Below are 24,720 nucleotides of genomic sequence, written 5' to 3'. Positions count from 1 at the left end.
CAGGAACAACACAGAACAGGGCAAGGAGATGAGACAACAGACTAGCTATAAAATACATTTTTCGAAAATAAATGGAGAATTAAATTTCACCAATCGAACCAGTGATTCACCAGTTGGTAAAACTTTTTATTCTCCGGACCATAGAATTCCTTCAATGCCCTCATGACAGAAGGCTCGACGTCTGGGTGGTGCCTTCCTTTGGTTTTCCCCAAACAGTGCAGTTTTCCATCGTCGTTTTTGAGGCAAGGAAATTTTTTGATTGGATCCACGCCGAAGTTTTCTGGTTTGGCGACTGAAAATTGATTTTAGTGAAGTTTAACTCCATTTTTTTCAGGATTTACCTGGTGACAATCCTAAAAACTTCTCGGTGGCGCTAATCTCATCAGCTGGATTTGATATCAGTTTCTCTCCATCTACTATATGGATATTCTGACTTGGGAAATGATCCAACCACCGTTTCATGTGCTTGTGGTAGACACCGATTCGGATTGCTCCCCAACCAGCATTGACTCCTCTTGTTTTAGTGGTACAGTTGGCTCGGAGCCAATTCGCACAATCTCCAACAGCCATTGTCTCGAAACTTGGCATAAGACCAACTCGTTTTCTTTTGCTTGACGATTGAGTGTAGTCTGAAAAGGGGAAAATCAAGAATAGATAATCCAGAATAAATCTGGTACCTGATATAGCTCTCGTCACTGGATCTCTAACCACAATGATGATTTTGGTATTTGGATTCAGCGATTTTATCCTCTCCGGTGCCATTTTGCTATGAAAATATGCTGGACTCTTCTCAATCGTCACTTCGCCAATTCTCGTTTCCGGCATTTGTTCCCTATAAATTATACACTCACTCAATATATTTTATTATTTGCCACCCGCTCATCTAATCTAGAAAATCGGAACCACGTTGCCCTTTTTCTTTTGGTCTTTTCCCGCTATCTTCAATGAACGGTTGCGCAACTCCCGACCCAGTCTCGGTTTCAAGGTACGGTGTGATATGGGGAAAAAAGGTAAAGAGTTTCGTTTGTAGGAAGAAAAATAATATCTGGAATCGGTTCCACCAAAAGTCAATCCAATCACATTACTGCTCCTTGTCGAAAGAGTTTTACGAGCTGCTCCACATCCAATAAACCCAAGTGGCTGCTTATCGGTGAAAGATCAAAACGGATCGACAATGCAATTTACGCGCAGTCGTAAAAATCCTGCTAGGATTGTCTCAGCCACCTGTTCTCCAGGAAGTCCTCTAAAACTAGGTGTCAAGTCACCAATTACGGATCAAGATCATATCTCGGGAGACCACCCGGTGAGTGAGGAGTGCCTATCCTAGATTTATGGGTTAACTGACTGTATTGCGCCAGTTCATTTATCTTTATTTACCCCCCTCTCCTCCCGCGAATGTGCGACCGAGATTGATGCACCCCATCCGTTCTTATCTCGTCTAATAATTATGAAAATGAAAGTCGATGGAAGCGTCAACAACATGGATGAGTCTCGTCAAGAGCCTAACCATCTCATCATAGTCTAATTATAATCCCGTTTTCGTGTCAGCTCCAATCTGCCGTTCGTCTCTGGAGATGCTGCTCGAAAAAGAATCAGATATCTTATTTCTCTTTGTCTCTAATTATCCCAGTAATTGGCAGTGACAGTGGTCGACTTAGGGACTTCCGACCTGTTACGCCATAGCGTCAAATTTACAACCGGTGGTGCACAAAAAAAAAGACCGCCGAGCAGATCAAAGAGACTTGTCAGAATATGTAACTCTTCAAGACCCCCAAGGACGGCAAAAAATGACACAAAAACTTGATCGTTTTTGACAAGCGCCATCTGTCAAGAGTTTTTGGACAACTCACTTTTGAGAAAAAGCTTCTTAAATGAAGCTAGGAAGCATATCCATCATCACTCTGGATATATTTTCTATCAGTCAGTCAAATTGAATGAGATTGACACCTCCCCATTGTTTCGCGCACTGTACAACGTTCCTTCAGTCGCAGAAGACGTCCCTTCTATCCATCAAAGTGACGCGGGAATAGAGCAGCATTGAAAAAAGTCTTCTACCATGCATAATATATTAATACCAGCCTCCTCATCCCTAACAAACATACTTCCGTTACGTAATTGGGTACGAAAGGGACAAGATGTTCTTAGCTTCCTAAAAATAGGGACCGCGCTAATCCACAATCTGGTAGTTTTCGGGTGTTTTTTTTTCGGGAAAAGGGGGAAGCTTTTGTAGGCTTCATTAGGCGGAAAGGCATAATAGAAACACGGAGATAATTAATTCTTAGATGAGTGGCCGGGTTTTTCAAGAAATAATATTATTAGAGGAGCATATCCGGTCCCGAAAACTCAATTATGAAATGTAATTCGTTTTTGGATTGGATCCGGGTTTTGGAATTCCAAGGGCAACTTCCAAAGGCAATATCGGCATATTCCCTTTGAGAAGGTCAGAAAATAATTAATAACGAAAACTTCTGATGTGTGTTCCTAAACCTCATCTGGTGGAGGGTTTCCGCTCTTTTACTCCAAAACAACAGACGCATTCCCTCCAATTTGTCGTATGCACAAGATAAATGAGTGGGGCTGCTGGGGGAAGGTATCTGGCACCAAGGGACCACGGGATGCCCACCAACAAACCTCCTACATTAGTGATTAATTTATCCAGACGCCGCGTCTCTAGTTACCATTGTTCCCCATTCTTCCTTCCTAGTTTACATAAGAATACATGTCCTTGTGCCTCTTGATTCCTATTAGAAATTGATTAACAACACCGTATTTGTCCAGGAGGCCCTGAAATCACCTGCTTCTAATATACGATACGGACTTCCCGCTAAGAAACAGCTTGGAATCCAAGGGCACCTGTTGTTTGTGCATGTGCTCTCCGGCGAGCTTGTTTATGAACTGTCTTCCGATAAATGATGAATAACTCAATAAATACAGTATGACTCAAATCTCAAGGTTTCCTTCAAGTTGGCAAAGGCAAAGAAGGAATTTCTAATTAGGGGCCTCCCCTTAGGAGGAAAAACTGTCAACTGTCATTCACACTCGTCTCCTGGCGCCATAAGGTCTCTGTTTTCATTTCCATATATTCCTCAAATGACTGTTTTTTATGCTGCATGCTTTATGGGGTTTATGCAGGTGGTGGTGGTCGTGGAGAATTTTATGGTCGAAACTGAATTATCGCCTTGTACTTAATAGGATAGAATTCTGGAGGGAACAGAACAAAGACACGATTGGCTCCCAGCGACGACTAAGCGGATTTTCGATTTTCTCAGCTTTCTCGCTGACATATCTAACGCCCTTAATTCAATTTTAGGGTTTTCTAAAGAATCGACATCTGCGTGAGACCTCTCCTGATATTTGGGCATGTTACCTAACAAGGAAGGTAATGGCGCAATCAGCTTAAGAGGGTATGAACAGAGAAGGAGGGCACTTGAAAATGGTGCACACGTAATTAATCCCAGTCAAAACAGAAGCTATCAGAACTCACCTATACCATTCCAATCCTTTATTGAAATTTTTGTCAAAAAAATGCACTTCAGGACCGGGCGCCTTGATGAGTGGGTTGATCCTGAGAAACTCTAGAAGAGCTCTGGTCCCGGATTTTTTAACTCCAACGATTATAGCGTCTGGGAATCGTTTTCGAGGAGGTAAGACTCCAGATGATATCAGGTTTATCATTTGGAGGAAGAGGAGAAGTCGGTACCTCATCCTAAATTTTAAGTGTTAAAAAAAGGATTACTGTAGATGTAAGAAGACAAAAAAGAAAAATGGAGAGTTCGAAAAAAAGAAAAAAAACAAAAAACGAGGGAAAAATGTGAAATTCAGAGGAATCGAGAATGAATGACATGCAACAAGATTTCCGGTTGAGCAAGAAAAAACTAAGGGATCCTATCTATTGGAATTTTCTCTCAAGGCAAACATACAAATATCTCTCGGATATATTATTTTTTCCTCATTTCACTTTTTTTCAATATGCTTGTCATACTTAAGAATTGAAAATTGAGCAAATAAAAAACTATCAACGAAAAAAAAGATTCCAAAAGCAATCAGTATTTTATACACTCACAGTGACTCGCTAACCTGTGCCGCGCAAAAGGGGCGGAGTCCGGCGGGCCGGCTGGTCAGATAGAGACGTCTTCGTTTTGTGTTCCCCCCCCCCCTCCCCGTTTTCTCCCTGTCCTCCCATCACCCCGCCCATGGGACGAATGGTGTTGAAACATTTTTGAGAAATAGCTTCTGAGCTTTTCGAGTAAAGAATTACTGCCTTCTTGCTGCCACCGGACTTACTCCCTGGGGGAATTAAAGAAATGTATACTGGAAAAATGAAGAGCTAAGGGAGAAGGGACACCAAGAAAGATGAAGAGCGTCGAACAAGACGAAGTAAATTGAATGTCTTGTTAAAAGGGTTAAGGTGCGCTCGAAGCGGAAAGCTGAGTTCCAATTAGTCGGAGTCTTAACAGGAAGAGATACTCTAAAAGTAAAAGAAGGGGGACCGAAGATGATTCAAAGGAGGGAGAGAGTGCGAAAAGGGTTCAGTTTCAGTGTAAACATCTCCGATAATTGCTTCCGGCGGTGTTCCCTTTAGATGTGTGTCCATATTTTCAATTCAGGTGGGAATAGAAAATGGGAAAATTGCTTTTGATCAAAAATGGAGATGCCGAGGAGCCGAAAAATAAGAAAAGAACAAGAAATGGAGACATCTAAAAAGTGACAACTCCGTTTCGCGTCGTTTTCGGGAAAACCGCGTTTTTCCATTAAGGGGAGAGTTTTTGGGGATTCATAAAATCTTAGTGGGAAATCTTGTCCACGAGTATATAGAGCTGAAAAGAAAATAAGAATTTTTAGAATGAGATGAAATGAATTGACGAAAATTTATTTTGACTGGAATTGAAATGAGATAGGATTTAAAAAAATAGTAGGAACAAATTTGAAAATCCAAAAAAGTTAAGATTCGCGATAAGTTTTTCAGTTGATTTTTGACACTTTTTGCAAGCCTGGAGCTTGGCTATCAAGTTTCTGACCACTTTGAAATTTTTGGAGGGTATAAAACAAACCTAGATTGAGAACTTTGAATTCACAGATTTTTTTTTCGAAAATTCAAAAATTTTCAGCTATTTGCCGATTTCTGAAAGACACCCTTTTTTTGGCTTATTTTGTACTGAAAATGTAAACAATAGGTGTCTTTCAGAAATCAGTAAAAAGCTAAAAAACTAGTAAATCTTGAAAAATGAGGTAAATGTGAAATTTTCAATCTAAGGCTGTATTACACCCTCTACAATTTTTAAAGTGATTGGAAACATAACAATCTAGTCTCTTGAAAACAGTCGAAATGTCCCAAAATGAACAAAAATACGTTTTTGAATATCTCATAGACCGGGTTACTGTATTTGGAACATATTTGAAATCCAAAAATATTGCGTATAATGAAAGATGAGCTTGCTCCAACTTCATAAATTCCCCCGGCAGCTCTCAGTTTTCACGGATCCTCAATTATTCACCCTTCAAAATTTTGCTATGCGGTGCGCTTTTGATGAGCTACGATGAGTCTCTTCCCCCCTCTATTCGCGCAATATGCTAATTCAGTAATCGAGAAAAGTTGGGTTTGAGAACCAACTCATCCGGAACGGAAAAGAGAGAAGACAACGACAAACTTAGCTTTGAGGTAATCCAGAGCTTTCTTTCTTTTCTTAAAATTCAATTTGTGGAGGGAAAGGGAGACTACAAATCTTTCTGGGATAGAGCTGTGAATGGAAATAGAAGAAATGGAAAGGAATAGAAACCAAGCCCGAGACATTTATGAGGCCAGTAAACGAGCCTGTTAACTGAGTGAACAAGACTAATAAAGGATAGTGGATTTGGGTCAAGAAGGGGTTGTTGAAAAAAGGGGGGATGAAATGTAAGAGGACATGGGGTGTCCAACTTTTTGGTAACAGCTGTTGACGTGTTGTTATTCGAGCCATGTTCAGTCTCACCAATTCTATTGATGAAGAAAAGGAGCAGCTTCACCAATTAGACAAACTGACACATATGTTGCGACAATGTACAATTCCATCTTTCACGGAATAAATTACAAGGAACGATGTGCGGATGTTTGCGCGACGGTTTTCGATCCTTGTTGAATTCAAACTAGGTCTGAAGAATAGGAAAAACTGAGAAAAATGCTAGTAGCAGGTGGTGTTGACGAGGTTAAGGAGCTCTGAATGGGACGAGAAAAAAAACGATCAAGGTGTGCAATGAAGCGAATGATTTAATTGACTCGCAATGTACAAACCAGGCATGGAGAAGAAGCCCTTTCCACTTAAGCTGGTAAATGGTATTGGGACTTATTTTTGGTGCATTGGAGAAGAGGGAGGAGGTAATTATCCTTGGTAATTGCTTACAAAAAAACGTAATCCAGGGAATTGGGATCGTTAGTTACGGTAATAGAATAATCCTTCGAGGAAATGATTGGAATTATATACAGTAACGTCGAAAAAATATAGAAAAAAATATTTTCGATTGATTTTTGACCATTTTGACCATTTTCAAAAGCTAGGAGCTTGGCTGTCAAGTTTCGGATCAGTTCGAAATTATGGAGGTTGTAAAACAGACCTAGATCGAAAACTTTGTATCAACATATTTTATTAACAATTCTAGTTTTTCAGTTATTCCCGAAATTTGGAACGACTTCTGTCTTTAAGGTTTTCAGTACAAAAACGGGTTAGAAAGAATATTATTCGGATATCGGCAACTACCTGAAAAGCGAAAAGTTTTTTAAAAATTCTGCGAATGCAAAGTTTTCAATCACGACCGTGTTTTACATTATCCATAATTTTCAAAATGGTCGGAAGCTTGACAGCCGAGCACCAGGATTCGGAAAATAGTAAAAATTGTCAAAAATCAACTTTAAAAGAATTTTTTTATACTTTTTGACCGATGCTCATCTGTCAGTCAACTACTGTTCGAAATCTTCTCTACAAAAATTATAAATGACTCGACCTTTATGGTATTCAATGAAGCGTTATGAAAATTTTAAAGCCATTTTGATTGGATAAAAAATTCCAAATCTTCCATTTAATACAATTTTTGGATAACAAACCACTAAGCTAACCTCCTCCCATAATTGCTCTCCTCATACCATCCTCTTGTACATTCCGCCATATGTCACACGTATGTAATCTCATCTTACCATCTTGAGAATCTCGTCTCTTCCTCTCTCTCTCTCTCATTAACTCTCAAACAGACGCATCTTTAATTAACTCGTCACTTTATGCTGATCGTTCGCCTTATTGCAGATGCGCCAGTATACAGTAGAAAGACAAAAATTGTACAAAAATTGAAAAACATTACTATACATGAGTATTCATGCAAAAAGCATTGTCACAAGAGGTAAAGAGTGCCGGGGCACTTGACAAGTTACAACATGAAACTTTTCAAATTGACAAAATAATTGACCACAACATTCTCCAGCAACTTGTCAACTGCATAGTGGTGTGGGAAAAGAGCTATGAAGGGCTCAAAGTGCTCCTATATGTATGTAATTGTGTCGTGTTGTGTTGTGTTTTGAAAATGAGTCGTAGACTTGGAATAGACTAACTGGGAAATTGAGAAAAAAAAGGCAAAGTACTATTTTTATGGGGGCGACGAATAGGGTGGGGAAATGATTGAGAAATGACACCAACACCAGCATTTTCTGAATAAGGAACGATCATTAGTGTGCGCGAACCCATAAAACTACAGTAGTCACAGGTTTCGTGACTAGGGAGAGGTTTGATGACTATTCTTTTCGAATCCTACTGTATTTTTGGGGCTGAATTACAATCCATTTTACGATCGACTCGCGTGCGCGCACGCAAAGCCGCAACCTGTCCAACACCAAGACCACCACTGCGCGAAAATCGTCGAAATTGTTGTGAAGAGGTAAGATAGAAAAGGTGATTTGGAAGAAACAATGGGCGACCATCAATCCGGGACCCCGCGAACCATCGTCATTTAATTTTATGTTCTTCTCTCTGTCACCTCTCCAACGAACTATGTCATCATCACACATTTCTTCTACCCTCTCTCGCTATCTTGTGTCCGTGAGGCGAGACCATCAAAATTTACGAGCAGTTACATCGCGACAAATTGGTTGAAATAGGAGAGAAGGAAGGTGGCCGATCAAGATCCGATTTTTATCTGATAACTCACGGGAGGGCTAAACGCGTCAAATTGATTTATAGAGGGAAATGAATGAAATGGTGTCGGGAAAACAAGAGAGTGTGGGAAAAATGAAATTAAAGATATTATAGAATGTTTGAGGGGATGAATACAGTAGTAACTTGAAAAGTTGAAAAACTTTTTGAGAACTTACAGTAAACACTCTAAGAGAACACCACTCTGACCGTTAATTTTTACCACATATATCTCATTTTCTGCAAAAGATATAGACAAGTGATCAACTAACAAATTGTTTATTTAAATATCAGCATTATGTTATCAGTTGACTGTTTTTTGAAATTTTTCGAAGGGAATAAGATACATAAGCTGAAAATTGACTGTTTGGGTGGCGTTTTAACAGCGTGTTTACGGTATAAATGTTATTTTCATGTCAGAGCAGTTTGAATCAATATTTTCAAAATTTTGAATTGCAGATACGGTTTTTTAGTCAAAACTACCATACTTGGAAATTCTCGCAACCATCACATTTCCTGTCATAGAAGCCCATATATAGCTCAATGATCTCGGTTTTTGTTTTGAAAAATATCAAAAAAGTTCAAAGACAAAATATTTCTAATATTGAGATAAACAATTTATCGGTTGGCAACTTTTTGTTATCTCACAGAAGACCAGAGGTAACTAAGCTCAAACTTCAAGTATAGGTCTTCTGTTGAATGAATTACGGTATTTCGACTATTACACGAAAAGTTATACTCTTACACGGAACTTTGATAATTTGGCTAAAAATTTACAACATGAAGGCAGAAATTGAATCCACATAAAACCTACAAAATAACATTTCAAAATCCAGAAAACTCAATTTTCAAATAATTCAATTCTATGAACCAAAAAACCTAATCTCAAAAATCCCAGAACAAAAAAATGTTGAGATCATTAAACCCGAAAATTCTAGTACAGCGAATTCAAGAATCGGAAAAAGTATAACTGCCAAAAATTTACAAATTTTCATTTTAATGATTCTTGCAGAACAAAAAAAACATGCACATTTGCATTAGCCAACCTTAGGACCAACCAAAGCCAACCCAGCGGTTAATATAGCCAGGTGCGTGTGAATACATTACCATTAGAGCTAATATACATATGCACAACATGTTTAACCGAAACATTATTGAAGATGTTTATTCGGCTACTGGTCAGTTACTACCACCGCCTAAGACACCTCACCACGGACCCTCTCACCACACACGGACCCCCGGAAAAAAGCGGGGTTCATCAAAAAGGAATCCCGGCGGGGGCAGTGACGGTGTATCCTAATCCGCTTCCGACAACCCCCACCCGAAAGACGGTCAAGTGACGTTGCGTAATTAGTCTTCGACTCTTTTGATGAGCTGTTCCTTCTTTTTCAATGAACACACGTTCTATTTTGTTTCTGCCATGTGAGCAATGGAACTATGAAACTAAATATGGGGTTAATGCGGGACAACCGCACCGAAAACAATTCACACCTGGCAATAAAGGAAAGGTGCACAATAAACGAAGCTGTTGGTGTTGACAGATGTCTTCAAAAACATATAATTAAAATGTTCGTATTGTTTTTATTGTTGGTACTAATAGTACCTGTGGTTTTCATGCGGAATGGGATGAGCAGCTCGGGGTTTTATAAAAATACAAGGAAAGGTGAAAAGTGAAAATAAATCTCAAACAATGAGCGAACGTGATGAGATCCGAAAAAGCTACAAGAAAAATGAGACACTAAAAAACGAAAAATCGGGTGAATGACAATGTTTGTTCCACATCCACTTATGACTTTGTCTCCTTCTGTACACTCGAATGGGACAAGCAGACAGACGAAAAAAAAAATGGTGAAGCGTGAAGTAAAGTTCGATCAACAAGAAGTGATAGGTGTGAGACTGTACTACTTTGGTACCCGAAATGTGGAAATTGGGTTACAAATTCAAATATTATAATCCCAAAAAATGGAAAGCAGTCCGATGAAATCACTTGGAATTTAAAGCGAATTCAAATCAAATTTTCGGCATTTTTCAAAATTTGAGAATCGATATTAAAATCGTTTTGGAAAATTTTCAAAAAAAGGATGAATGGAAAAAATGATACAGAATTGGTCAGTTTTGACTGTTCTTGTAAGTTTTTAGCTTATTTATTTAAGATTAAGCAGACTTACAGTAAGCCGAAAATTCTAATTTACAGTTTTGGAGTACTTTAAAATCTTTGAACATAATTCTGCAGAATATAAAAAGCGGGACCTGATAAAATTTGCAATTTTCATAGAAAACACTGATGTACCGTATTAGAAAAACCTTCCTAGTGAAAGGGTCCTCCAAGAGAGGTTCGGAAAAAGAGGAAAGCCCTTGTATTAGAGGTGCCTTTTCGAAATGTATTGGTTGAAATCAGAATGTATGTTTTCAATGAAAAAAATTTGGAAATTACACGAATTCGACTTTTTAATGTTTAAATTCACAGAAATGAAAAAGAAACACTGCGAAAGTACCTTGGAACAATAGAAAAGATGGTCATTTTAATACAAGTTTCTTGATACATCTTTTCATTTAAAGTCAATTAATGGGATGAATAAAAATATTGATTTTTAACGCATCTAACTATTTAACCCCATTTTGATGTTTTTCACCAAATCTTCTCATTTTTTTCGTAAATTTTCAACTGTCACTTTTCAGGTATCTGTCATTTTGTACCATGCTACAAATATATCAAACATACATCATGCCCAACAACCAAGATCTTCCGTCTAGTAGCTGTCTATCAGACGATGCTCGTGATTGTTGATAGTACATTTTCAACTTCTTCTTTTCCTCAATTTCCCCACAGTCAAACTGCAAAGTTCTATCACTTTGTAGTCCTTCTCGCTTTTTAATCAGTTCCTTCGCACCTCCCGAAAGTGTTTTTCGCTCACACCGCACCGGCGTGAAAAATGACGCCTTTTTAATGTTTCTCTCACCTCAAATTCTTTTTTTTTGCTCTAACAGATAGTGAGAGAGAGAAGGAGGTATGGCGTGATCAGTCACTGATAGTTACAGCATGACATTTATCAGTCGATGGACATTGTCCCCATTGGTATATGTACGTAGGTCGCAAGTGCATTGTGCCGCGCTTTTTTTCTTTTGCTCCTCTTTTTTGGAAAAGCAAAATAGACTTCACTTTACCTTGACATTATGCAGGCTCAGCGAATTGAACATTAAGTAGGTCAAAGTCTTTTTTTCTCTGACAGATTGAGCCATGTTTGATTTTTTAATTTTCTAATTTTTTAATGGAAGGCCTACTTGTAAACCGGGCCTTCGCGGGCACTACCACTGTTTTTCTCTAGAATTAATATTTTTGTACCAAGTAACTTAGAGGTGATTGAACTTAACGGCCAAGCCCGACCGTCGGCCAGTGCCTACTTTGTTTTTTAATTCATTTCGTCTGTAATGTTGCTCATTGGAAAGATACGAATTTTCAAATTACATGATTTTGTAGTACTCGTTGAGATTAATCATATCTCGTTTAGTTAGGTCAAAAATGTGAATTCTAAAAAAACTATGGCAAGGCGCTCACAAACCCGGGAAAGACCCGATTCACAAGTATGCTGAGAGGTAATTATTATAAAATCGAGTTTTCTGTTGTTTTTAGTTGTTTACATGCACCCATATATCAAATTGATAAGAGCGTTCTAACAGCTGTATTCATCATTTTTGTTATGTATAATAACCCTGGTATACGAACGCCCCTCCATTTGTTCAATGATTCTAACAGAATCATAATGACCTTCCTTATCAATAGGCTCTTATAGTTGGCATAGGATGGTACTAGAAAATTTTGCGTGGCCTGATGATACCTGACACAGAAAATGAGAGTGACATGGGATTGATAACCCTTTCATGTAGATTCACCAACTGCCTATCATTCTTTTCCTGTATTAGGCTCTTATTCACTCTTTTTCTTCTTCTTTGATACCGATTAATTGACTGATAGTCGAAGTGAAACTTCTCCTCCCTCGATTTACCCCCCCTATCACCTCGAAACCCACTCAGAGCGAAATTTCCTTCTCTCCTATCACCAATTTTTTTCTTTTCTTTGGCAACTTTTTTTATTCCTTGTCTCGTAAATTTTCAATTGAATTTTGCTGATTCATAGGTAACAACGCATGGCTTTCCGCGTGAAAGACGTATATGTGGGTAGTTCCGTGTTGCTCACCGGAGCCACTGGATTCTTGGGCAAGGTCATCGTCGAGAAGCTGTTATGGACTATCGATGAGATTGACAACATCTATTTGATGATTCGAACGCGGAAGGGGAAGAATGCGAATGAAAGGTTGGCAGGACTACTTCATGTGAGTTTGTTTGATTTTTCGAAAGTTTGAAGGTGTATTTAGGACCCACTCTTCAATAGAATCCGTCAAGAAAAGCCACACGCATTTGACAAGCTCATTGCAGTTGGAGGAGATATGATGGTAGAGAACTTAGGAATGGATCCAGAGGATTTGAAACAAATATCTGAGAATGTAAGATAACTCTTTAACCTTTGTATTAGCTCAGCTGGTAGCGGCTCAGGACCTCCAGGCTTGGGTCCACAAGTTCCGAAGCGGATTGTAAAAATTCAGGTCAATGTGGTTATTCACTCAGCGGCTACTGTCAAATTCGACGAGCACCTCCGCGCGGCTGTCACCATGAATGTCATCGGAACCAAACGTATTATCGATCTCTGCCACCAAATCAAAGATCTCAAGGTATTCAAAGATCTCAAGGGTTTTAAGGATTAAGAGAAATTTCGGGTTTTTAGGTATTGGTACATGTGTCAACTGCTTATGCAAACTGCGATCGCGTCGAGACAGTTGAAAAAGTGAGCTTAAGTTTATATTGGAGAGAAACAATCAAGATTTTCAGATCTATAAATCTCCAATGGCTCCACAAAAATTGGTGGACGCGTTGACTTGGATGGATGATGAGACTCTGACTAAGGTAATATTAACTACACCTGTATATTTTCTCATTGTGCTTATTCCAGATAACTCCAAAAATCCTCGGCCTCCGTCCCAACACCTACACCCTCACAAAGGCTCTCGCAGAGTCTACGATTGAATCTGAAGCCAAGGATATTCCAGTGATCATTATCCGCCCCTCAATTGTCGGAGCAATGTGGCAAGGACCACTTCCAGGGTGGACTGATAATATTAATGGACCAACTGGGATTTTCACCGCTGTCGGAAGAGGAGTCTTGACTAATATGTGTGGAAGCAACGAATCGAAAGCAGATATCATTCCTGTGGATTGTGTAGCTAACATTATTATTGCTGCTGCGTCACATAGAGTTTCTATTAAGTAATATTATATTTTTATTGACACCAAATTCGTCAATTTTTTCAGCCCAACTGAGATTCCCGTCATTCACTGCTCTTCGGGAGAACTGAACCCACTTCAGTGGGGTCATATTGTCATATTCTTAGATCAATTTTACAAAAAGTACCCGATGGAGCAGTGCTTTGGAGTTCCATCAACATACTTCCATAAATCACGGACCCTCTTCCTGATAAATTACTATTTAAAGCACCATATTCCCGCAGCAATTTCAGACATTTCCGCTCGATTTGTCGGAAAACGAAAAACGTAAGTGTCGATATGAGAGACCTATCGAAATAATGTTCTTCTTATCAGCAATGTTAAGCTGTATGGAAAAGTGTGGAAGATGATCGAAACCTTGCACTTTTTCACCACTCGCGGATGGAGCTTCAATGCAAATGGTATGCCGGAACTTTATGACAGAATGACACCCGAGGATCAGAAGGAATACAATTTCGATGTTCGTCAAGTGAATTGGGACTCGTATTTGTTTGATTATGTGATGGGAATTAAGAAGTTCTTGTTGAAGGAGAATTTAGAGAATCTTGACAGATCTAGAGCACATCTTTGCAGGTCAGCAAATATGCAGTACCGGTCGATAAATTAATAAAAAAACATATTTTTCAGTTGATTTTTGATTATTTCCAGGAACCTGGGGATCGGCTGAAAATATGATGAAACAGGTGTTTTTCAGAAATCGGCTGAAAGCTGAAAAACTAGGAATTTCTAAAAAACTTTAGTGCCAATTTCTAAAAAACTTTAGTGCCAATTTTTCAGTTCAGGACGGTTTTATACTCTCAAACTTTTTCAAAGTGATGGAAACTTAACTGCCGTACTCCAGACTCTTGAAAAAAGTCAAAATAACCAAAAATGAACCGAAAATAGGTTTTTTGTATTTTTTATTGACCGGGCTAAGACTGTAAATTTAAGAATACTTTTTTTTAATTCTCCAATTCCAGACTACGGCTGAAACGCCAAGCAATCGCTGCTCTCGTCTACGCAGGATTCATTAGCACTTTCGGAAGAAAATGGAAGAAAACCACCCAGTATCTCACATGGATCGGAGCAATGTTGGCAACATACACATACACCGAAGTCAGTTTCAGAAGGCGTATCCCACTGAAATCGCTGAAAGACTACACACAAACTGCCGACTATTCCCGATATCTTCAAAGAAATTGAATTGATTTCATGATGTCATTATTATTATAAAACACAATTTTCTTTTTTTACTTAACATCAAAAAACATTAAAAATAGATCATATCAATGTTGTGTCAAGAAAAAATCAGACACAAAATTTTTGTTGCTTGTTTCAATTAATCAAGGTCAGTGTTGATTACGAATTGATCGATTTCCAAACAACCCTCCTCTTTACGTTATTATGGTTTTTTTTTCACTCCTATGCTATTTTTTTTTGAAAAATATATCAAAATCATTTTATTTTGTTGGCTTTACTCAATTTTTTGATAAAATCCTATTTTTTGATTAGTTTTTTTCCTAGTGATTGATTCCGAGAAATAAAAAAAACCCTGAACATAAAAATAAAAAAAGGAGCAAGCTGCTCCCTCGTCTCCTCCCCACTGAAAGTGAGAAGGATGGATGAGAAGAGAAGTGAGTCAGTGTGAGTACGTGATGTTTTATAACTTGTTGTGGATTATGAACAACATAGGCTTTCGTAATTTTTGGGAGGAATAAGATTTTGAAAATGTTTTTTTTTTCAAAATGTTCTTATTTCGTTGTTGAAAATATATCAAAATTTGGGAATCAATTTTTATTCGGAAACTTTATTTTTCTCGTCATGCTGACATATTTCCAAAATAAACCTGTTGCCTCCTTTCATTTAATATACAAGCTTACAGTATACACTAATAAATTATCATCCTATTCTTCAACTTTGAGCCAATTTATGTCGACTTCTATGAGAGATATCAAAAATGTGTTTACTGATAAAATGTTTGTGATATCATAATGAACAATTTATCAGTTAACCATTTTTTGATAACTTTCGCAAGAAATGAGATACAGTACCGGTCGTTCGGTTAACGAAAACGTATTTTACCATCGATTTTCAGCTATTTTGACCATTTTCCGGACTTTAGACCTCGGTTGTCAAGTTTCCGATCACTTTGAAAATTTTGGAAAGTGTCAAACAGACCTAGATTGACAACTTTGCATTTATAGAATTTTTTGAAAATTCCTAGTTTTTCAGCTATCTGCCGGTTTCTGAGAGACACCTTCTTTTACATTCCAAGTACATAAACAAGCTAAAAAAGAGAGTCATTCTGAAATCGGCAACTAGCTGAAAATGGAAGCATAGTTTTCAATCTATGTCTTCTAATTTGAAGTTTCAAAAACTTTTTTGGATTTTTTTGTGCTCAAACTTGTAGCACGTGTAACTTTTCCAAATTTCCAACCTTTTGTTTGTCTATTTTTTTCGGTTTGAAACGGTTGAAAAATTCCACCGACCAACTACAAACACCTATCGTTTCGCACTGTTGATTTGAAATCCACGGCAGTTTGTGTGTATGTGTGTTTGCGATTCAACTGACTGTTTACCCGCATTAGTAGTACTTGTTCGTCTTCCCTTCTTCCCATTTCCTTCTGTTTTTCTCTCTATCTTAATTTCTCTTTATCAAAATTGATAAATGTTTTTTCCTCATGCATGTCATTGATCAAATCACTACACACAGATTACATAGGGGCCCCCGAGGGCACAATCTCTGTCCCCTCTCGCTTTTTCCGATGTCTATCCGAAAATGCGTTTTGGCACGTCGAAAACATTTGAGCAGTTGGGGAAGAAAAGAGGAGGCAAGAAGAGGACCGCGCTTTTCGTTTTTTTTTTTGCGTTTTGTCGTTTCTCCTCGATCCCAGTCTTCCTCTCTGTGTTACGCTATTCTCTCTATACGCACTTTGCTTCTTTTTTTTGCCAAAGAATAGAAAGTCGATTTGATAGGGAGAGAGAGAAAATGCAATTCTTGTTTTTGTCTCGGATGGGTACCTCGGACCAAAAGTTCAAACCCTCCATTTATTTTTTTTTCCCTCATCCCTCGAGGCCTGCCATAGATGTCAGTGTGAATTGCATCATTTCCCAAGGACATCGTCGATTTCAAATTTCAAACCAAATGGAAAAAAAATCGCGCCTCTCTTCCACATGCGTTCCATCTACTCATTATTTACTCTTTCTCTCTCCGTCTCCTTTTCCAATCGCTCTCGCCACTTCCTTCTTGTTGTTTTCTATGTGTGTGTGTAAAACCTCGACTGGTCCGCAGGAGTATCATATTTTGACCCCTCCTCGTGCGCGCGCAGTTGTTTGTTTCTTTGAACACACTCTTGATGTGTCTGCGTCTCGTACTCTCTCGCCACACACAGTCTCGTTGGTCCGCTGCGGTCATTATTGGTTTTTTTTTTCCAATCACCGCATTCGTTTCTCTTGTTTTTGAACTTTCTGTGTTCGCTCTGGTCATTTCATTTTTTTCAGTTTGATGATCTGATCATTTTCATTTTCCGTATATTTCCCACTCTTTACCTCTAGTTTTCGGTCTAAAAATTTTCCGTATAAAATTCCCTGAATTCCAGAACATTGCATAATTCAAATATGGCCGAGGACAACTCAATGATCTCTCCAGAAGAGCTGGAACTCATCCACCAACGTACTCTTCGCCGTTTCGACTCGATCGTCCCAACTTCTGGCAGAGAAGGAGAAGAGATTTCATCGGACATTTTCAAGGGACGCACTCTTGCTATTTACACATCCGGAGGAGACTCTCAAGGTAACCAATTTCTGATTATGGAAAAATTGAAATCAAACATTTCCAGGAATGAACAGCGCTGTGCGCAGTATCACTCGTATGGCCATCTACTGTGGTTGCAAGGTCTATCTGATCTATGAGGGATACGAGGGAATGATCGAGGGTGGTGATTTCATCAAGGAGGCCACATGGAACACGGTTTCGGATATCATCCAACAAGGAGGAACTATCATAGGATCAGCTAGATCTTCAGAGTTCAGAACTCGTGAAGGACGTTTGAAGGTAAGTGAGATATCATGGAGAATTGTGGCATCGAAATAACCTGAACTTCACTTGACGACGGTCCGGCTGATAACGCGTTTCAACATTAAAATTGTGGACAATACAGCATACCACATGAGAGAGCTTGACGAATTCTACAACATAATATTTCAAATCGAGTTATCAGCTGCCCCGTTGACAAGTGTGACCAGAACTTCAAAAAAAATTCTGTTTTCTTTTAGGCCGCCACCAACCTCATCAACCGTGGAATCGGACGTCTCGTATGCATTGGAGGAGATGGATCTCTCACCGGAGCCAACACTTTCCGTCTCGAGTGGACCGATCTTGTCCAGGAGCTCGTCCGCACTGACCGCGTCACCCCAGCCATGGCCAAGAAGATTCCATACATCCAGATTGTTGGACTTGTCGGATCCATTGACAACGATTTCTGTGGAACTGATATGACCATTGGAACCGACTCGGCTCTTCAGCGTATCATCAGTTCGATTGATGCTGTGGTTGCCACTGCACAGAGTCATCAGAGAGCTTTCGTTATTGAGGTGTGCCAGATTTTTCGGAAAATAAAGGCAAACAAAAATAAACTTTTCCAGGTCATGGGCCGTCATTGTGGTTACCTTGCGTTGGTTGCTGCGTTGGCTTCTGAAGCAGACTTCTGTTTCATCCCTGAATGGCCAGCACCAGAGAACTGGCGTGATGTGTTGTGCGACAAACTATCCCAGATGAGATCCGAAGGACAACGCTTGAACATCATCATTGTTGCCGAAGGAGCTATTGATCGGGATGGCAAGCCCATAACTGCTGAAGATGTCAAGACAGCAGTCAAGAATAAGTTGAAGTACGATACTCGCGTCACTATTCTGGGACACGTTCAACGTGGAGGTGCTCCATCAGCATTCGATCGTCTTCTTGGATGCAGAATGGGTGCTGAAGCGGTGTTCGCATTGATGGAGATGACTGAGGTAAGTAGTTCACCGTAATTCAGCTGGAGTTATCAATAAGCTTTTTTCAGGAGTCAGAGCCTTGTGTCATTTCGATTGATGGAAATGTGATGGTCCGAGTTCCCTTAACCAAGTGTGTTGAGCGTACTCAAATGGTTCAAAAGGCAATGGCAGACAAAGACTGGGATACTGCTGTCGCTCTCCGTGGTCGTAGTTTCCAGAGGAACCTTGACACTTACAAACTTCTCACCAAGATGAGAACTGTCGAAAAAGATAACCTCTCGGGAGGGCACAAGTTCAACGTTGCTGTCATCAACGTCGGAGCACCAGCCGGAGGAATGAACGCTGCAGTTCGCTCCTATGTCAGAATGGCTCTCTACCATCAGTGCACAGTGTTCGGTATTGAAGACAGCTTCGAAGGTCTTGCCAATGGATCCTTCAAACAGTTCAAATGGTCTGATGTCACCAACTGGGCAATGTACGGAGGATCGTTCCTGGGTACTCAGAAGAGTCTTCCAACTGCTGAAACGATGCCAAAGATTGCCGAGCAACTTAAGAAGCACAACATCCAGGCTCTTCTGCTTGTTGGAGGTTTTGAAGCCTATCACAGCACCATTCTTCTGGCTGAGGCTCGTGACAAGTTCCCAGAGTTTTGTATTCCAATGTGCGTGATTCCATGCACCATCTCCAATAACGTTCCAGGTGAGCCATAATTTGAACAATATGAAAAATAGAGAGTTCATATATAACAAAAATATTTTAGGAACAATGGTGTCCCTTGGATCCGACACTGCTATCAATGAAATCTGTCAAATGATCGACAAAATCAAGCAATCTGCCACTGGAACCAAACGTCGTGTGTTTATCGTGGAAACTATGGGAGGATACTGTGGATATCTGGCCACTCTCTCTGCCATAAGTTCCGGAGCCGACAACGCCTACATCTTCGAGGAGCCATTCACCGTTCAAGACCTCTCTGATGACGTTGATGTCATTCTTTCCAAGATGGAAGTTGGTGCCAAGCGTTACCTGGTTGTTCGAAACGAGTGGGCTGACAAGAACCTGACCACCGATTTCGTGCAAAATCTGTTCAATTCGGAAGGAAAGAAACAGTTCACCACTCGTGTCAACGTTCTGGGACACGTTCAACAGGGAGGATCACCAACTCCATTCGACAGAAATATGGGCACCAAGTTGGCCGCGCGCGCTTTGGAGTTCTTGCTGATTCAGCTCAAGGTATACAGCGAGTTTTGAGATTGATTGGAACTTAACTTAACTTTTTTTTTCTCAGGAGAATCTGACCGGAGACAACAAGGTCATCGCTAAAACTCCACATACCGCCACTCTTCTCGGTCTCAAGGGTCGAAAGGTTGTGTTCACGCCAGTTCAAGATCTCAAAAAAGAGACTGACTTTGAGCATCGTCTTCCAACCGAACAATGGTAAGTTAGGGATAAATGGTTTACAGTATTTTCTGTCATTTTGACCATTTTCGGAAGTCTAGAGCTCGTTGTGTCTAGTCTTCCATCAATTTCAAACTTTTTAAGGGTGTGAAACAAACCTAAATTAAGAACTTCACATTCTCAGAATTGTTTTGAAATTTTGAAAGTTTCTGGTACTTGTATTTTTGAAAGAAACCTATTTTCTTCACGTTTCAAATCCAAAAACGGGCCGAAAAGGGTGTATTTCAATAAACGGCAAATGTTTGACTCACTAGGAATATTTTAAAAATTCTATTTATGCAAAGTTTTTATTTTAAGTCTGTTTTAAACTTCCCGAAATTTTCAAAGTGGTCAGAAACATGATAACCGAGTTCCAGACTCTTGAAAATGAGCAGAATGGCTAAAAATCTACTAAAAAAAAATGTTTTTCGATATCTTATGAAACAGTACTGTATTTTTCAATTTCAAAAAATATTTCAAAAAAAGCAAAATCATGATGTTTCGTCCACAACATGTTCCACCTTATCGCTCTGATACAATTTTAAACATTATTCACAATTGTAATAATTTTTGCTCAAAATTTAAATTTTTTCAGGTGGCTCGCACTCCGCCCACTCCTCCGTGTTCTCGCCCGTCATCGTTCCACTGTTGAGAGCTCCGCCGTGCTCGAGTCTGTCCAAGAGGAAGACGCCGACACCCATATGTTCTAAAGCATCCAGCCCGCCTAAACATAACCTATTGTACTGTAAATGACTCGGTTTTTTTCTCTCTAGGCGGTTTATATTAAATCTCGCCATACCTTTTTTTCTACTTTGACCCGCAGCTGTTTTTCTCTCTCGCCATACTTTGTACAAGTAGTATTTCTTGATCCACCCATCCCCATGCAATTTGAAAGTATATAGATTTTCCGCGTAAAAATGACGCAAATAAATAGCGTTGTGAAATTTTGAGTTTGGTGTATTTTTGAGAGTTATTAGTACAATTTTATTGTTCTAATTCACTTTCTCGAAGCTCCAGAAGAAGTTTCTGTTACATGATCAGCAGTGGCCTTTCCTGCTGGCTTAGCATCAGCGGCCAAAGCTGGGTCATCAAATCCACCAGTCGGGGATCCTCCGCCGAACAATCCAGCATCTCCGGCTCCTGGCGCAGCAACTGGTGCGGTTTGTCCTACGGTAGAGTAGTCTGGGTTTGTGGCTCCTGGGACAGCTGGAACAGATTGTCCTGGTTGTGGAACTGGTGGAGATTGTTGGAATCCTCCGGTTTGTGGTCCGCCTTGGAATTGAGATTGATCACCTTGGAAGGCAGGTCCTCCGCCTTGCTGGAATCCACCATTCTGTCCCTGGAAGCCTCCTTGCCCTTGGAATCCGCCACCTGGATAGTTTCCTCCTTGCTGATAACCACCACTTCCTGGACCATATTGCTGTGGTCTACCGTATCCACCATTTCCATAGCTACTTGGTCTACCGTAGCCTCCATGTTGTTGTCCGTATTGAGGTCCGTACTGGCTTTCAGGTGGTGAGTAGTTGCTTGGTGGACCGTAAGATCCGCGTTTGACTCTGGAAATTTTTATATTTGAAATATTTTTTATATTGAAATGAACTTAAAGTAAGCAACTTACCTTGAAAGAATTCCAGCGCAGGAGTAAGAGACAAGTGCTAGGAAAACGACTGATTTAAGAAGAGAAGACATGTTGAATATGAAGAATTGGGAATGTTGAATTTAGAAAAAACTCCCATCGTTTTATATCAAAAAATTTAAAAGGCGGAATCACCTCTAGTCGTCGAACACACACATCATCTTTGTCATATCATATCACTATCTGTTTTTCATCGTTTTGTCCTGTGCGTGGGCGATCGCTGGTCACTACTTCCTCTCTTCTTGCGATTTTTGTTTCTCAGAGTTCAACACCAATGGTTAGTTCCCCAAATGTCTTCAGCCTTCAGATGATCCAACAGTCTTCTAAGATGATTCACACCGGAAAATGGAGGACAAAAGGATGAATGATATAAATCCGAGATGGTAAGCGGATGACTTGAGGCTGACGACTTAATCTGTAACATAACCTTGACACAAGCGATTTTATTTTTGCGTGTTTTCCCCCGAAAGCGTCTTCATTCCTCTTTTTGCAAGTCTTACTTGTAGGTAGCAAATTATTCAGAAGACATGTCTAAAGTTTTGGCTGTACTTTTCTTCTTATTCATATTTTCAGAATCTATTCCAACCAGGTGCGTATCGGTCCAAAACAACCTTTGAACGTTTGTCTGTTTTTAATTCTGTCTTGAGATAGAATTGAAGTTAAAACTAGTTTTTTCATCAAAAACCGAAGATTCATTTGAAAAAGAAAGAAACTTCTTTTTCAGATTCCGTCGGCAATACGGGTGGGGAGTGTCACCGTACTACAACGCTGCGCAATACTACGAGAATCAACCTCAGCAATGGTCATCATCACAAACGGTTCGGGTTACTTGATCTCTTGATGTTTGATTACTTAATACAGTACCGGCCGAAGAGATAAACAAAAACTAATTTTTCAGTTGATTCTTACCATTTTAGGAGTGTGAAGCTTGGCTGTCAAGTTTCCGATCACTTTGAAAATTTTGGAGGGTGTACAAACAAACCTAAATTCTAAACTTTGCATTCAAAAAACTTTTCGAAAGTTAGTATTTTTTCAGCTATCTGCCGATTCCTATAATGCACCAGTTTTATCAATTTTTAATACAAAAATGTTTCTAAAGGGTGTCATTCCAAAATCGACAAGTTGTTGAAAAACTGAGAATTTTCAAAAAGACTTATGAATTCGAAGTTTTCAAATTAGATCTGTTTTACATTCTCTAAATTTTTTAGTGCTTGGAAACTTGACAGCCAATCACCAGACTCCTAAAAATTAGCCAAAAAATGACGGAAAATCAACTAAGAAATACTTTTTGTATATCTTGTTGACTGGTACTGTATATTCTCAGCGATTCGAATAGGAGAAACGATTTCCCTCGGCAACAATTACTCTAATTGAAACTTCTCTAAACTATTTTATCCACTAGATTTCTACTTAAAACATTGATGAACTTAAAAATTCTTTGCAGAACAACCAAAACTACTACTCACCATATTTTTACGGGTATCAACGTCAAAATAATTGGCAGCAGCAAAACCAAAACTCTTATCAACAACCACAATCTCACTACAACCGACCATCATGGATCTCAGAGGATGGATATGCTAATAACGGATACGCCACCGCGCCGCCAGCCTACAACCAAGCAAATTCCGGATACGGTCGTCCGAAATACCTAGCGACTTTGCAACCAAAACCGACACTGTCCCCAGTGATTCTAGAACGATCTACACTTTTTGTGACACCTGAACCGACTATCAGGCCGACAGAAGGTGGAGACAGGCATCCAACATTCTTAGAAAGGTTAGGAGTAGCTACGTTGCCAATTGTTCGAACGAATTCGGAAGAGGAGACCTTGAAAAGTGCAGAGGAAGCTTTGAAGGCTGCAGAGGAGGAGCTTGGAAACGGAGAACTGTTGCCGGAAAGATCAGAGGGAGGTGAAGAATCTGAAGAGATGACAACTGCTATAGCGCCCACATCAGAGGAAACATTGGGAACCGAGACACCTGTAATTGAATTCACGGAGCCATCTGTACTGGAAAAGGATGAAGTTGCCTCTTCGGAATTTTTCGCGTCGTCTACAGAAGAACCTTCCACTACAGAAGCTCGAATGGAGACCACACAACATACCACAGAAGTTCCAACAACCACAACAACCTCTGAAAGCATTACAGAAAAGCTGACGACTACTACTGTGCTGTCGACGGAACCCACGACAGAAGAGGTCGCGACCACATCCACCACCACCACAGTACCATCTGAACCACCAACCCCTAAACCTGTTAAAAATGTCAAACCGGTCACTCTGCTTGCCTTCCAAGAAGTGACTAATGAAATCACATCGAATCCCGCAAATGTTACTCAACCGACCGCTGATCAAAGCACAACAAGTGTTGGCGATTTGAATGAAATCGGAGAAGGGTCTGGAGCCGAAGACGCCGCGGCCGAGAACACAACTAGTAGCCGACCATCAACATTCTCGACTGGAATCGTTGGTCTCCGTGCTCCGCCGGTCCCGAAAAGCACCGAGACCGGTCTGGCTGTCGTTGAGTGGACCGATTCGGATAATGAAGTTAGGAAGGTTCTTTTAACTCAGTGATTTTGTTTGTGTCTGCTATTTTTTGGGACATCTTGTCTTCCTGGATTTGTTTTTATACCCTTTAACACCAAAGTTATTTTTTGAGAAACGTGTATTTTTGATTGAAACCTTATACATATAAGGAATGGTTCAAATAAACTCTCTAAAATTATTTTTTAATGCGTGTCAAGACTTCAAAAGGGAATCTCAACAAATTGTGAACACCGATTTTGATAAAAATTTCAGGATAGGTTCAAAAAATAGCATATCTAGAGATTACTGCGCATATTATAATACTTGGAAAATTTTGAAAGATGTGAAAGGGGCCTTGATTAAAAATTTGGCATCGACAGACTTTTTTGAAAACTACTAGTTTTTCAGCTACTGGCCGCATTCCGAAAGACACCTGTTTTTTTCACATTTTCAGTACAAAATGGTATAAAAGATGGAAAACGAGTTTGGAAAACTAGCCATTTTCAAAAAATTCTGTGAATGCAAAGTTTTCAATATAGATCTGTTTTACATTTTTGAAAATTCTCAAAATGATCGGAAATTTGGAAGCCGACATCCAGACTCCTGAAAATAGTCAGAATCGTGGAAAATCAACAGAAAATTATGTTTTTGTATATCAT

At 39.6% G+C, this 24,720-nt stretch overlaps 5 protein-coding genes across 5 annotated transcripts; 3 read left to right on the top strand and 2 right to left on the bottom strand.

Moving 5' to 3' along the window:
- Positions 1-86: 86 nt before the first annotated feature.
- On the bottom strand, positions 87-3,705 carry Cbr-hst-3.2 (the record flags this gene model as incomplete). Its single annotated transcript, XM_002643764.2, has 4 exons — positions 87-292; positions 342-629; positions 678-832; positions 3,485-3,705. The coding sequence occupies 4 exons, from the start codon at positions 3,703-3,705 to the stop codon at positions 87-89; spliced, it is 870 nt and encodes a 289-aa protein (XP_002643810.2).
- An 8,590-nt stretch (positions 3,706-12,295) lies between these two features.
- Positions 12,296-14,669, top strand: Cbr-fard-1 (the record flags this gene model as incomplete). Its single annotated transcript, XM_045239031.1, is given in 9 exon segments — positions 12,296-12,505; positions 12,524-12,652; positions 12,752-12,877; positions 12,931-12,990; positions 13,002-13,109; positions 13,156-13,469; positions 13,515-13,754; positions 13,803-14,060; positions 14,447-14,669. The coding sequence occupies 9 exon segments, from the start codon at positions 12,296-12,298 to the stop codon at positions 14,667-14,669; spliced, it is 1,668 nt and encodes a 555-aa protein (XP_045092008.1).
- A 2,415-nt stretch (positions 14,670-17,084) lies between these two features.
- On the top strand, positions 17,085-20,608 carry CBG02020 (the record flags this gene model as incomplete). The annotated part of the gene is made up of 7 exons (XM_045239030.1): positions 17,085-17,259; positions 17,306-17,520; positions 17,742-18,479; positions 18,530-19,160; positions 19,222-19,694; positions 19,750-19,898; positions 20,494-20,608. 7 exons carry the CDS (start codon positions 17,085-17,087, stop codon positions 20,606-20,608), a joined length of 2,496 nt encoding a protein of 831 aa, XP_045092007.1.
- Positions 20,609-20,895: 287 nt separating this feature from the next.
- Positions 20,896-21,587, bottom strand: CBG02019 (the record flags this gene model as incomplete). The annotated part of the gene is made up of 2 exons (XM_002643761.1): positions 20,896-21,454; positions 21,517-21,587. The coding sequence occupies 2 exons, from the start codon at positions 21,585-21,587 to the stop codon at positions 20,896-20,898; spliced, it is 630 nt and encodes a 209-aa protein (XP_002643807.1).
- Positions 21,588-22,061: 474 nt separating this feature from the next.
- On the top strand, positions 22,062-24,109 carry CBG02018 (the record flags this gene model as incomplete). The annotated part of the gene is made up of 3 exons (XM_002643760.1): positions 22,062-22,123; positions 22,259-22,352; positions 22,979-24,109. 3 exons carry the CDS (start codon positions 22,062-22,064, stop codon positions 24,107-24,109), a joined length of 1,287 nt encoding a protein of 428 aa, XP_002643806.1.
- Positions 24,110-24,720: the final 611 nt, after the last annotated feature.

The sequence above is a fragment of the Caenorhabditis briggsae genome (assembly GCF_000004555.2).
Source record: "Caenorhabditis briggsae complete genome, chrX, whole genome shotgun sequence".
Taxonomy (NCBI): Eukaryota; Metazoa; Nematoda; class Chromadorea; order Rhabditida; family Rhabditidae; genus Caenorhabditis; species Caenorhabditis briggsae.
The sequence above is the reverse complement of the archived record's forward strand: the minus strand, read 5'-3'. Positions and strand labels throughout refer to the sequence as shown.